Source organism: Fusarium graminearum, chromosome 1, assembly GCF_000240135.3.
Source record: "Fusarium graminearum PH-1 chromosome 1, whole genome shotgun sequence".
Classification (NCBI taxonomy): Eukaryota; Fungi; Ascomycota; class Sordariomycetes; order Hypocreales; family Nectriaceae; genus Fusarium; species Fusarium graminearum.
Genome location: NC_026474.1, coordinates 9,259,621 through 9,272,808, shown reverse-complemented (window position 1 = coordinate 9,272,808; position 13,188 = coordinate 9,259,621). Strand labels below are relative to the sequence as shown.

Below are 13,188 nucleotides of genomic sequence, written 5' to 3'. Positions count from 1 at the left end.
TTAATCTCCACTTGGCTTGAAAGTCAGACTGGAATTGTCACTATGTATTGTGATGCTATGTTGGTGCCTCAACTCAACCCGCGACAGCCTTGGACTCGATTCAAGGCCTCTCCTTTGAGGTAGTCTTGGGTCCAAGCTCCTTCGGCTTGAGCTGTAAGCATTGATGAAGCTGAAGTGCAGTAGTTCTGGACTTAGCTTGCCTTAGTTCAACGATGGGGAAGGTACCGGGATAGCTTTAGTAAGCGGAATGTCAAAACTGCACGCTGAAGGGAGTTTCTCTGTGTTGTCGTGAGGTGATTCTCTAAAGTTCCTACGGGGCCACTTATCCTCGCCCCACCGATAATCACCAGAATCGTCATCCATGACATCGTCAGATAGTGTCACTTGCAAAGTCTCGAGGCTCAAATCATTCAGGCAACAGCCAAAAACCCAGCAAAGCCGCGTATAGAGACGAGAGGGAGGGGATATTAACGTGCTAATAGAGTATGCCCGATTTAAGGTGCCTAGAAAACAAAGCTGAACAGAGTTCAAACTCAACCAACAGTTGTTTTTGGATCCTCAGGAATTCAACTCTATCCGTGGCATAAGTCCTTCAGCCATATTTACCAGGTACGAATCTTAGTAGATAAAACCACATGGTATCTCGTTGTCCATGTGGATTAGCATGCGGCCCTGTACCTATTCTTATGGCAATGCCTTATTCCACCTTAGGTGCTAGTATGTAGTCAGCTTGCGTATCCATATCTGTCGATTTCGACAAATGACTATACATAAACAGTTGCATACCTTAACAACGTTTCTTGAAAGCACGATATATTTGTAGTACCGCAATCATTTTCAATCTCTCTATTTTCTTCATAATTAAAGAACTTAGCAGTGAGCGAATAGGGAGACTTCGGCACTCCGATCTACAAATTGAGTACAAAAACAACAAACCACACGGCAGAATGGAGTTTATACTTCAATATATCACGTTCCTATCTTTTCTCATGATTTACAACGATAAGGAGCCCTGAGAATGATATGCTGTTCAACAATTAGCGCCCTATAGGCGCTTAAACAAAGTACCTGCATGCTTGTGCCCCGCCAAACTCAACCTGGACCACAACTTTTTCGCCTGGCTCATCAACCTCATTCTTTCAACCTTGGTGCACAACAATGTCCAACGCAAATTTGACCCAGAGCTCTGGTAAGAGAAGTCCAGACACGAACCTCTCGGGAAACTCACAGCCAATAAAACGAACTCGAAGCGACGATGTTCAGATCCAGACCTTCGCACTTGGAGCTCCCCACGAATCTATCATCGCTGAGCTAAAGCCCAAATACGATGTGCTTCCTGCTTCGGTCATATCATCGACGCAGATCAAAAAGCGTGTCACGCATGTCGCCAATCACTTGCTAGCACAAGGCGACCGTCGGCAAATAGCTTTGTTGTATGCGCGCACAGCCGATGTTTGCAAACTCATTACTGTGGTGGAAAAATGCAAACAAGTTCTGAGCGAGGAAGGGAAACAACACTATCAGTACAACCAACTTTTCGATCAGCCAGAGAAGCCAAGGCGGAAAGATATTGTCGAGGAGACAATACTCGAAAAGGGTACAATGGACGAGGAAGGCGATGGTTCCGGTAGCGACGATTTCGAAGTCATGCACAGCCGATTCGAAGACGCCGTGCTGCCTCGTCCTTCCCAACGAATCATTAAGTCAATGAGGGTTTTCCTCTCGATCATCCCTATACCGGAATTGAAGTTAAAGAAAGGCGTCACAGTCCAATCAGGAACAGCAAGATAAACTTGACCGAGGTCTCGAACATGCATCTAGAATCAATATCTGATACTTCTATGGGGGGCGGGGGCCTATGGACCGTTCGACGTCCACAACAACAATTATTCATGGTTACGGAAAATCATCTAGCACATCATTCAAGATACCCGGCGCAAGGAACAAAGTACTCTGCTTCACATGTGTTTATTAGAACTTATAACACTGCACAAGGAAAATATAAGAAGACCCGGCTCAAACGCCAACAGCCCAATGTAACTTGATATTCATCCGCTTGTTTCATCTCATACGCTTCACCCGCCCCATTCGTCCACTGTTTCATATTCCGCCTGATTGCCGCATTGCGGCTTTTGATGTTATCACTCTGATTGAGTCTAGTTGGAGTGGTTCTTGGACTTGTCGGTGATTCGGAGGACGAAGTTGACAACGACAGCCAAGAGAAGGATGATGGCCAGAACTGTAGGACCAAAACGGTCATCGAAACCAGCCTGTCCCTTCATACGTATAGACTGGGCTCGCCAATGGTAGGTCACAAGTGCATATACCATGGTACACATAGCAACGCCGGTGAATAGGAATGCCGAGATGAATGCGACTCTGTCACCGAAGTTGAGCATACCAATGGCAAGGGCACCAAGGATAACGGTGAAGTTGAGCCATGATAGGAACGTTCGTTCGTTGGCGAAGAAGACCTTGGGCTCGACGCGAGTGGGCAGGGCGATGCGCTTGCCTAGAGAAGAGGTTAGAATACAAAACTAGATGATGGTGCTTTGGACGACGTACCGGGGGTGGTCTGGAGAAGAGGCTGAGAAGACATGGTGAAGTCGGTTGTTGATAATGGCGGGTAGCTACAGTAGCAAGCGAGTGGGTGGTGTTAAAGAACCAAGTGTAGTTCTGCTGAGTATGTGTATAGCTGTGCTGCTCTTGTGGCCTGAACAGATTGATCAATTGATGATGCCGATGCAAGCGATTGGTGATTGGAATTTTAACTTGGCAAGAAAATATTGACGGTTGAGAAAAAGGTTGAAGTGAAGCCGTCTGTTATGTACGACATGGTAGCGAGGAGCAGATGCGACAGCCCCACTCCTCGGTCTGTTTCTGCAAGCTTGATCCTGTTTGAGCAGGCACGTGGTTCATTGGTTGGATAAAATAGCAGCACGCGACTGCCCTGTCCGGGTACTGTCAAAATAGCTGCAGGTACGGGAGACAGACAGACCTATTCTCACAATCCATCATGATGGAAGAAAATATCAGTTGTGTTATTCTTCCCTACATATATGCTGCAGATGCTCGCTGCATGATTGCATATGACAAGCAATGAATGAGACTGTGATCTTGATCTGAGACGCTTACAGACAGGCACTATGTGCTACTAAGACATCAGTGCGCGTCTCCATGGTACCCAATGAACAAACTTGACTACTTGCTTGGGTTAGTCGTAAAAGCCAAAAGAAAGTAACGGTTGCTGATATATATACAAAACTACGATTAATAAGACTTAACTTGCAGCTTTGACGATTTAGTTAGATCTGACCAGCCCAAGACTTGACCATGATCACGTGCAGGCCTGTCTTCAAGTTAGGAGTCTACACCGAAATAGGGAAAGACTTCCAATTTCTACTACTGATGTATGTAGCAAAGATAAATAAAAACAATGGAACAGAGACAATACCATTTGCTTATAATACAAAAATGCACATCCAAGTACTTTAATCGACGCATGACTATGGTCAATTAGACCGGGCGTCGAAGAAACTCAATATGAATTGCGCATAAAGAACCCGCCTACCGGTCCAAGGTGAGGCCAGCATGTTGGTAGTGCCTTTGATAAGAGAGTGACTGCTGTGCTGTGATGCTTGTTTGTTTACTGACCGACCATTTTCTACCCATACCTGGACCACCTGAACTATCTAGTCTAACCATCTAATCCTCCACCAACCCCAGTTTCTAAACTTTGATTCCTCAACTACATACTTACATTTACTTTCAAAATGGCCACTCCTGTACGTGCAGCAATGTCTAAATTACCTTTGTTATGTGCACAGCTAATCTCCATTCAGCCGATTCCCGCCAACCGTCTCAAGCAGATCGCCACCGATGTACGTGCTCCCCCAAACGATGCTTACCGCCGACGCTGGCAACCCGTGTTCTCCAACGCGCGCGTACTGATGCCAATAACAATAGGCCTGCAACAGCGCCATCGGCAATGCTGAGTTCTACGACCACGCTAAGACCGAGCAATGGAACTCGACAATCATTGTAGGTTGAAATGAAACCACTGCAACAGGTTCACGTCAGGCACTGACCGCGTATACAGAGCTCCGTGCTGAAGGCTGTCATCTCCGAGTCGACCCCCGAAGGTGCTTCCGCTCCTTCATTCAAGTTTGCCTGCAACAGCACCATCGTGCAGCACCTCGTCCCAACATCCGCTCTGAACAAGCCCCGTGGCGGCACCGAGACACAGGCTCAGGAGCCTCACATCTCCACCAGCTCCGAAGCTACCGCTACCGACGGCAAGCCTCACGTCGGCCGACGAGGAATGCACAGCGCTACCGGTGCCTACTGGGACGAGAAGAAGGACGGCATGTGGACCTTCAAGTACGACGGCGGCGAGGGCAAGGGCCTGGACGTTGTTGTCATGCTCATCTGGGTTGCCATTTGAGCTGCAAACAAAAAGATGAGCACTCGGGGACTTTCACCCTGTTCTGAACCGAGTTAGTTTGCTTCTGACGTGCGCGACCCCTGATTCAGCTATGGCGTTGAGGGACTTGGGAAGCGTGACATTAGGACTACGAAGTGTACGATCGAGCTTCCGTTTAAGCTATCTGCCGACGACTTGGGTGTTATTGCAGACCTTGGATGTACAAAATGCGCTGGACTTGATAATATTCTACAATGCCAGACGGTTGGAGCCAGCCTCGATTCTTCTGTTCATGATGCCGCTCGCTTGGTAACGTTGAGGCTGAAGTAACATGCCTGGGAAAACATAGAGATTATGTATAAATTTTTGACCCTGCACTCTGACTCACATGCTGTGTGAGGTGACGAAGTTCCTTGGTCCAATCACTGGAAACAACTATGTCCTTCTTCTGACGTTCGGAGCCAAAGGAACGACTGACGTGGGTGGATGGTGAAGCCTTGATTCGCACTTCCTCCTTATCATACGATAAATTCGTCAAATTGACGAACAATATGTACAGAAAGCAAATTACCAAAGTAGTAGTTGATTGAAACAGCATGTACTGGGGTAGTTTAGCATTGCCCAGAAAACAAGTTTTGTTGGCAATGATGCCTTTCTTACGGTGCTTCGGCTCCAGAGTTGAACTGCTAGGCGTTAGAAACTTCTTTCATGTGAGAGGGTACACTACATGGCGAATAGTCACTAGCTTTCGTATTTGGTCGAATCGCAACTGTCCAACTACTCTATACACTGGGAACTAACCTGGGCGATTATATTTACACAAGATGTGCAATCACCACCGGACCTTGGACAGTTTGTTGCACAAATGATCATCCGCACAACCAAGCGGCAGTTATCTGCCGACTTGAGGTGAATATTTCAGAACTATCTCCCGGCCATCGTGCAATACCGCACTCCCGTGTCTGGGATGGTGGAAATCAGGAGATATTCCACACGCGATGGCTCTTACTTTGGCATCAGATAAAGTAAGCGACAACTGATGCTTGAATAACAACACCATGAGTGTGTGGGCACATCTGTCAGATCATAGATCATATAATGGGCGGCATTCGGGTGCAACCGCGCATTGGCGTAACACCATAATGGCTGTCAACGATCCATACCTGCATGTTGTTGGGTGTACACAAGCAACGAACATTACAGGTTATATAATAACAACGTAACTGCAGGAGCTGCAGATGAAGTTTGTCTGGGTGGCTTCCACGCGACGGACACGGAGACACCCTCCTGTCAATCCTTCTCGAAACGACAATGGCCATCATATAATCGACTGACAACTAACGGTTCAGCTTGGCTACAGAGATCAAAAAGCCACAGATGCATCGATAACTATCTACCTTATAGCACACCACCATGCTGCATGTACATGTGGGTGGGGGTTCTGGATGCTACAGTGTTCCATCGGAACCGGATGTAACTTCAATAGAGCACAACGCACGATCACGACTCAATCCATTTAACCAGATGTGCCACATTGGATGATGACAAAAATCACTTAGCATTAGGGAGTGGGAACCTACAACCACCACCAATTCAATACCATAAAGTCGGAAGATGCAATTGTCCAACAGCGTACATTCCTACATCAGTAGCAACTCCTCCAGCTACAGCTGTAGATCCAATGGCGCTTACACGATAGTCGGATAAAGAGGCAGTCTCTTGAGAAGGAACAGTTGTTGACTTGAATACAGGTTTTGACCTGGATCTCGGCCTATGAACACGGCAATATTCTCCTCATTTTTTAGTCTTCACTCAAGCTCAAGCTCTAGACTCTTAAGCTTCACAGTTCTTTCGCTTTACCGACTTGCTTCTACTCCTATGTAGAACAACATCGATAGGTAGGCTTATCCAGACATTGACGACCCTGAATGACGATCGGCTCCGCTCCGCTCCGCACTCAGCGGGTCTCTCTCTTGGTGCGCTTGAATTGAGGGGACTAGGGGACCGACGGGGACTTTGCTACATAGCTAGTATCCATAATGACGTTGAGACTGGGGTCGAGACGACTTTCTTGGACGGCGGCTTCGACATGGACGTCGTTCCGAAAGGATATCGTAGATGCAAAGCGTTAGAGAGGAGGTTGCACAGTCGCTGCAAGATTCGTTGTCAGTCAGTCTATCACACTAAGACAATAGAGAAAGACCAGTCCAGACCAGTCGCGTTCTCGGGGGGACTTGAAGCATATGAGAGAGGTGCCTGTCAGGCTATGTTTGGGCACGATCTTCCCCACATGACATACTGTGCAGCACTTTGCGACATGACAATCGTCTGGGGAAAGACTTTTCTCGCTTCTTCCCGTCGTACGATGACAAGCTGAGGAACCGATACTGTACTGTAGTACAGAGTACACTGGTATGGCTTTTTGATCACCAGGCCCAATTCCCAAACATGGATCTACCTCCGGATAGACTTTTACCGTCGTACATACCTACCTACCTAGGTACCATAGCGTCTTGACTCTTGCCACCAGTTCTCGAATCAGGGTCCCCGGTATCGCGCGGTCTTCGGCATCACCTTGATACTAAGGTACCTACATCAGATGGCCAGTAAAAAAAGGTTGATAGAAGAAAGAAAAAAGGAAAAAGAAGTGGGAAGCACACAACTTGTCTGTGCCTCAGACAATCTAACCATGATAGCATTAGCTTTACATTTTCCCCCCAGGAAGTCCCTGGGCCTGGCCTCGTAGGAGCAAGACAAACAGAACTTCCATTCTCGAATTGGCCCACTAATGGTCCCGGGACCCATCACACCACCCACCAAAAAAACTAAACGGCGTCCACCGACCATCGGTTTCCGACCGGCTCCTACTCCTGCTCCTGCTCCTGGACAACTCAATCGTCGTCAGTCGTCTTTATAACCGAATTGCCTCGCCACTTTACGAAACCTGCCCCTGCCCTGTCTTGAATTTTCAGCTAACAACAGCTTTGGATTTATACCCTCTTCACCTGCTCATGAACTTGCTATTGAGGCTCCAACCTCATCGATATTCATACAGCCGACGCCGCTATACATAACATCATCATCAACTCAAGAAGTGGGCCACTCACTCCCCTCCAGTTCACCGTATTCTCAATCCACATTACATCACATTATATTATATCACAGCAACTGTGAATACATTTATATTTCTTCGACTGCAGTCACCCAGCAACCACAATAAACTTGTCATCACGCACACAATGGTTCAAGTACTGGCCGATCCCACATTCTCTCCCGCCGGGACACCAACCTACGAGGTCACCGATGGTCCTCTCATGAAGCGTCCTGGCTTTGGCAGGATCGACTCATCAACCTCAATGAGCCGAGAGGAACATGTCAAGCGGATGCAGGAACTCAACAAGAAGAGAGGAATGATGAAGGCACCCAGACGAGGCTGGTCAATGACCGACTACCAGGGCGATCACGTCCCTGCATCCCACTCTGGCGCTGCCCACATTGAGCGACAAGCTCCTATCCCTGAGAACGACTCTCCTTCTCCAACCGAACGTCAAGAGCCTGTGTTTCCTGAGTTCCCAGTTGAGGACAAGAAAATCCAGATTGCCCACCGACCTAAATTGCCTCCCCCTCGCCGTTCATACTCTGTGATGGACTATGAGCCAATCCCACAAACTCAACCACAGCCTCCCAAGGATCACACCATACTCGATCTTCCTTCCGAGCTTCACTACACTATCTTTGATTACCTCGACCCTATTGACAGCGTTTGTTTCGGCCTCACCAACTCCAACTTTTACGATATCCACCGACGGTTGCACGGCACCGTACCCCTTTCCAGCCGGTACTCGGGGCCAAACGACATGGAATGGGCTTGGCGAGGAGCTGGTCCCCTTGTTCACCGACAAGAGCGAGATCCCGAGAAAGAAGGTACCATTGAGCAGCTGCGTGTCAAGGGGCAGGTCTACTGCAGGAAGTGCGGAATCTCGCGATGCGAGCTGCACCGTCACCTCAAAGATTGGATGCCCGAGGGCTCCGAGTACTGCTCTATAAAGGAGGCCTTCGGAAAGCCCGCCGGAGAGGATGCGAAGCCATACTGCTACATGAAGTCACCCAAGAACCCACACAGATGTGGACGCCACGGAGGAAAGAAGGGTCAATAAACATTCTAGACCAAGACGAATCAGGCGGAACGATAGAACTAAAACAACCCAGAAAGGGTATGACGACATGAAAACAACGACAACGGCAAGAGAGCCGATAAATACTGGATCCTTTTTTTTTACTTGTTTACTATTGTGATATCACAGGAAGGACCTTCGGCTATTAGCATGTACACGCACTTTATTTTTATTCAAACTTAGCAATCATATAGATGATAAATGTCAAGTTTTAGCCAAATCATTCAAAAGCACCATGAGGGGAAGACTCGAACAGTAGATACAGTTGATCATCCTCATGCCATGACATGACGCAATTCAAATACCTCTCATATCATAAGTTATGGTTGTCCGAAAATTAGAACCGCAGCTAAAGTATTGCCTCGGTTCAGAGTGTCCGGGTTCATCGGGCATTTAAACAATAGATCGACCTATGATGCAATATTAAAGATGGATATGGATCTACAAACATGGCTTAAATTCCACGCGTGTCAGGAGATGAATTAGACGTTATGGCTCGCTCTCACCGGTATGCGTCGTCACCGAAATATCGGATGCTATCAGTAATAAACAGGATCTTTCTTGTATAGAGCTTTTGTTATCATGCGTCTCTAAGCCGTTATAGAAAAGCCTATCCATCCCGTCGTGTCTAACACGCATGTGAACTCGTCGACTACCCAATCTAAGCCCTTCATCTAATAACAGAGGAGCGAGTAGTCATCCTCTTCAGTCCACTCTACTCTAATCAACAGACCATGCAAGGTTGCGCCAAGAAATTGACCGAAAGCAATAAAGAAAACAAAACCCATCTGCGTCCAAGAAGTGTATGTGTCCCTTCATCATAGTAGAAATTACCCGAATCCGTAAACGCCGTTCCAGAAGGCAATAATGCCAACCCGCCTCTCATGTCCATACTCTGCCAATTTTTTTGGCAGTAAAAAAGAGAAATACAAACGAAAGTGTACGTCTTAGTGCTTAGGTGTTTTACCTGGGGTCCTTCCAATTGGGTGTGCAGTCCCCCTTGGCATCAATCCAGTCATTGATGCCCTGGACAAACCAGCCGCTCGTCCATCTCTCCTCTGGCTTTGGTTCCTTGCGAGGCTTTCCTCTCTTGAAGCTTTTAGCAACGCAGCAAATGTTGTTGTGATAGCGCCACTGGAAGCAACGGCGGCTAGCATTCCAGTTCTTGTCGCCTCTCTTCTGGTTGTAACGGTTCTTGATCATTTTGTTGCGCTCATTGTCGTCCTTGAGGCCATAGTAGTCATTTTCAGAGATGCCGAGGCCATCGCTTTCGCAAACCTTGGCACAGTGCTCTTTGGAACGGTGCGCCTGCTGCTCCACAGCGTTTTTATCGCCCTCCTTTCTTTGTCGGTTCCTTTGATGATCCGAGGCCTTGGCTTGGGCTTCAGAGCCGAAGCCGATGTAACAGACATCATCGGATAAGTTGTCCCATTCATCGTGCTCCGATTCCAGCCTGGGGGCCCAGAACTGATGGTACATTTCCCGAATTTGGACAGGACCCTGGTGTTTAATGTCAATTATTGTTTCCTTTCAACGGATAGTCACAAAGCATACCTTTTTGTGTCGCGTCTTCTCAAAGTGCCAAGCGTCGCTGACCTCTTCAGGGTCCATGTGGTGCATTGTCAGGAGGGGCTCGCACCAGTGGTTGTTACCAAAGGGCAAAGTAACAGGTTTCTCGCCGTTGAACATCGGGTGCGCCTGTTTGACTTTCTTGCCTGTCTCCTGGACAGCCAGGGACATGAGGTAATCACCACAACATTCATGCGTGGCCATCATGTCGTACTTGTGTGCCAGGTCAGGGATTTGGGCCATCTTCCTCATGGTGTCACCGTGGATAACATAGCCACTGCCTCCATGGGCAAAAGGCTTGCCTTTGAGCATCGCGACACTTCCGACATACGGAGTCTCTGTGCCATTGACCCTGTTGCGAAGGTACCACACCAAGTTCGGCCAGAAGACGTAGGTGTCGGCCTCGGCGAACACGTACCACTCTTTATTGGGGCGCATCTCCCAGGCTTTCTCAACCATATGGAGGAATTTGTACTTATCAAGATTCCAGCCATCCTTACCAGTCAGGCCGGCGGTGCAATATTGCTGAGGGATTGGGCAATCAACCTGTGCCTTGTAAAGGTCAAACTCTTTTCGGCCTCGCCTGACATCGTCCTTGACATCCTTGAGAACATCGTAGATTTGGTACTTGTCAATTTGCTGGTCCTGTCCGAATTGGTTAGCTGCATCACTCATGGAACTGTGGCTTGATATAAATTCCATAAGTGGCGCAAAGGGTCCCCCCTGCGTCACCTCCCTTGAAAAGCCAAAAATAGTTTACTTACCAAGTCAGAAAATAGGAGATAGTCGTCCAGACATTGCAGACTCGTCAAGAGATGGGCCGGGAGCTTGGTGAACGCCTCCGTGGCACCCGTTTTCATGACAAGCATAATGCCGTCCGTATTAGGGAACCCTTCACAGACGCCAGTCCAATTGGACAGAGGACCTGAGGGAACGTCCAATTCTGCCGTTTGTGAAGGAGTAAACGCTCCTGCGATGCTGGTTGTAGAGCTTACTTCAGAAGCTTTGGTTGCTGTTGCGCCCTTGCCGTCTTCGTTTTCGAGGTACTTATGTTTCTGCGTCAGGTCAGGAACCTTAATTCCACTGGGTCGCTTATCATCGTTATCATGGATTTTGTTCTCGACTTGCTGGGGCTTGTCGTTGTCTGCCTTGTTCTCGCCGATTTTATCACCCTGCGGCTTGATCTCGATGGCCTCGGGTTTGCTTGTCTCCTCAGATGCCTCGCTATAGATTTTTGTGCTGTGGATTTGGTTGCTGAGGGTAGGTTCGATCTCGATGCTGCGATCGACTTCAAGCACTGATCCGTCGTCGTCATCATTCGGCTTCTTGTCGCCTTCTGGCTGCTGGGCTACAACCGGCGTCTCGAGGTTCTTGGAGGGTTCCTTCTCCTCCTCGCCAGTATATTGGGGTGAATCTGTATCGTAAGAGATCTCTCGGGCGGGTTCTGCGGGCTCTACGGTTTCTTCGTCATTTAATATTTGGTCGTTGGTGGTTTCGTTGAGGTTGGCAACGAAGCCTTCTTCAACGTCGTAGGCGGCACCCTCATGGCTGAGATATTTTGTCAGATGGCCATAAACGCCCGGGGAATCGTCGCTGAGTCGATGGAGGGGTATAACAAGTAGCAGGGTCAGGACGACGAGTGTGACGCTGATCAACCTCCAGCCTCTAGGGGTTCTCCAAGAGGAGCTTAAGTGAATACCCATTGTCAAACACTGCTGGTGAAAACAAAACAGGAACAAAATACATGTAAGGAAGAATGGAGTGGAAAGGAACGAAAAACGGAAACGAAAAATGAGAGTGGTGCTGAGCGAGGCTATAAGTTGCAGCCTGTAAGAAAGAATGAGGGCGGGACAGGGATCGAGATAATGTGACGACAGCCCAAGAAATGGAATTCTACAAAACTGGGATCACGTTTTGTGCAGCTAACTACGGATACTCACAAGTCTTGTCCATTCATGGATAGCATGGATGGGTAACGTGTCGATAGACACGATACTATCGTCTCCACATCATCTTATCCTACCACTCCTTCGTCTCGTATCTGCCTCACTCTATTTGTCCAATGTCTGTTTGCCTGCGAACTCCAAGTCACTTTCGTAAGTGAAGCACAAACCTGGGCGAAGCAAGGGCTCTCCCTAGTCTCTGATCACTAGTCAAGGCCAAGCTCAGGCCTGACGCGGCGTCCCGGGAGCCGCTAACCCTGTCTTGATTCTGAGTGGACAATTGTCTACATACGATTCAGGGGTGGTACAGCACTCTACTGTGCACACACTGCCACCGTGACAGGTCTCAGCCGCCTTGGAATGTGTTCATCTTGCGAGGGATGCTCTAAATACGAGTAAACGCCCATAATTCCAGAGAGTCCGACTTTAATATAGTACCGCAATCCATTGCCGATGACCGTTGGAATGTCTATGCCTGAGCGGTTGCGTCTAGAGCGCAGTCTGCAAAGCTTGTGCAATGAACGCCATGTACCGGTTTGCCGTAATCAAAACTTTGCTTCCAGCGTACACTTAACGGCAGATTGCTCACGGTGCCTGGGCGTCGTCCCAATGCCAATAGTCAAACCTGTGGCTGGAAATCACAGTTTCCGAATGTCCCGGAGCGAACATTTCAAAATTGACCCCTTTTTCCAAAGTCCAGTACAGACATGTGGGTATGTCATCAAATAGCTTGAAGAAGAAAAAGAAGGAGAAGAAGAAAAAGAAGAAAAAAACCCTGGATCCAGCCCGGTGTCAATAGTTTCTGCTGAGATTGTTTCGTTTATCACCGGTAGCTATCAATAGTGCCCTGTAGCGCTTCTCTAGATGAGCTTTAGATCATGCCAGGCGCGCCAGGCCTTGACGGAGTGGGGGTTCTTTTCCTATTTTGCCTTTGCAGCCGTTGATGGCTTGCAGAAAAAGCCTATATAATTTTCTGCCCCTGTGGCTTGCAGCATCCTTCGGCGCAAGTTCAGCTGGCAGGCGCAATACTTCGAGTTAGCCGTTGAGCAAAGGCTGAGAGCAATTTCAGAACTCCCTT

The 13,188-nt window shown here is 48.2% G+C and overlaps 6 protein-coding genes across 6 annotated transcripts; 3 read left to right on the top strand and 3 right to left on the bottom strand.

The window, feature by feature from the left end:
* Positions 1–1,158: 1,158 nt before the first annotated feature.
* On the top strand, positions 1,159–1,791 carry FGSG_09953 (uncharacterized protein; the record flags this gene model as incomplete). The annotated part of the gene is made up of 1 exon (XM_011320560.1): positions 1,159–1,791. The coding sequence occupies one exon, from the start codon at positions 1,159–1,161 to the stop codon at positions 1,789–1,791; it is 633 nt and encodes a 210-aa protein (XP_011318862.1).
* A 365-nt stretch (positions 1,792–2,156) lies between these two features.
* FGSG_09952 (vacuolar transporter chaperone 1) lies at positions 2,157–2,599 on the bottom strand (the record flags this gene model as incomplete). The annotated part of the gene is made up of 2 exons (XM_011320559.1): positions 2,157–2,512; positions 2,566–2,599. 2 exons carry the CDS (start codon positions 2,597–2,599, stop codon positions 2,157–2,159), a joined length of 390 nt encoding a protein of 129 aa, XP_011318861.1.
* Positions 2,600–3,514: 915 nt separating this feature from the next.
* FGSG_09951 (uncharacterized protein) lies at positions 3,515–4,797 on the top strand. The gene is made up of 4 exons (XM_011320558.1): positions 3,515–3,785; positions 3,843–3,881; positions 3,967–4,041; positions 4,100–4,797. The coding sequence occupies exons 1-4, from the start codon at positions 3,774–3,776 to the stop codon at positions 4,442–4,444; spliced, it is 471 nt and encodes a 156-aa protein (XP_011318860.1). The 5' UTR covers positions 3,515–3,773; the 3' UTR covers positions 4,445–4,797.
* A 1,530-nt stretch (positions 4,798–6,327) lies between these two features.
* FGSG_13672 (uncharacterized protein) lies at positions 6,328–7,270 on the bottom strand (the record flags this gene model as incomplete). Its single annotated transcript, XM_011320557.1, has 4 exons — positions 6,328–6,442; positions 6,723–6,810; positions 6,920–7,004; positions 7,112–7,270. 4 exons carry the CDS (start codon positions 7,268–7,270, stop codon positions 6,328–6,330), a joined length of 447 nt encoding a protein of 148 aa, XP_011318859.1.
* Positions 7,271–7,405: 135 nt separating this feature from the next.
* FGSG_09950 (uncharacterized protein) lies at positions 7,406–8,821 on the top strand. The gene has a single exon (XM_011320556.1). It carries the CDS (start codon positions 7,663–7,665, stop codon positions 8,578–8,580), a length of 918 nt encoding a protein of 305 aa, XP_011318858.1. The 5' UTR covers positions 7,406–7,662; the 3' UTR covers positions 8,581–8,821.
* A 314-nt stretch (positions 8,822–9,135) lies between these two features.
* On the bottom strand, positions 9,136–12,011 carry FGSG_09949 (uncharacterized protein). The gene is made up of 3 exons (XM_011320555.1): positions 10,932–12,011; positions 10,153–10,812; positions 9,136–10,098 (listed from the first exon to the last, which is right to left on the bottom strand). The coding sequence occupies exons 1-3, from the start codon at positions 11,868–11,870 to the stop codon at positions 9,562–9,564; spliced, it is 2,136 nt and encodes a 711-aa protein (XP_011318857.1). The 5' UTR covers positions 11,871–12,011; the 3' UTR covers positions 9,136–9,561.
* Positions 12,012–13,188: the final 1,177 nt, after the last annotated feature.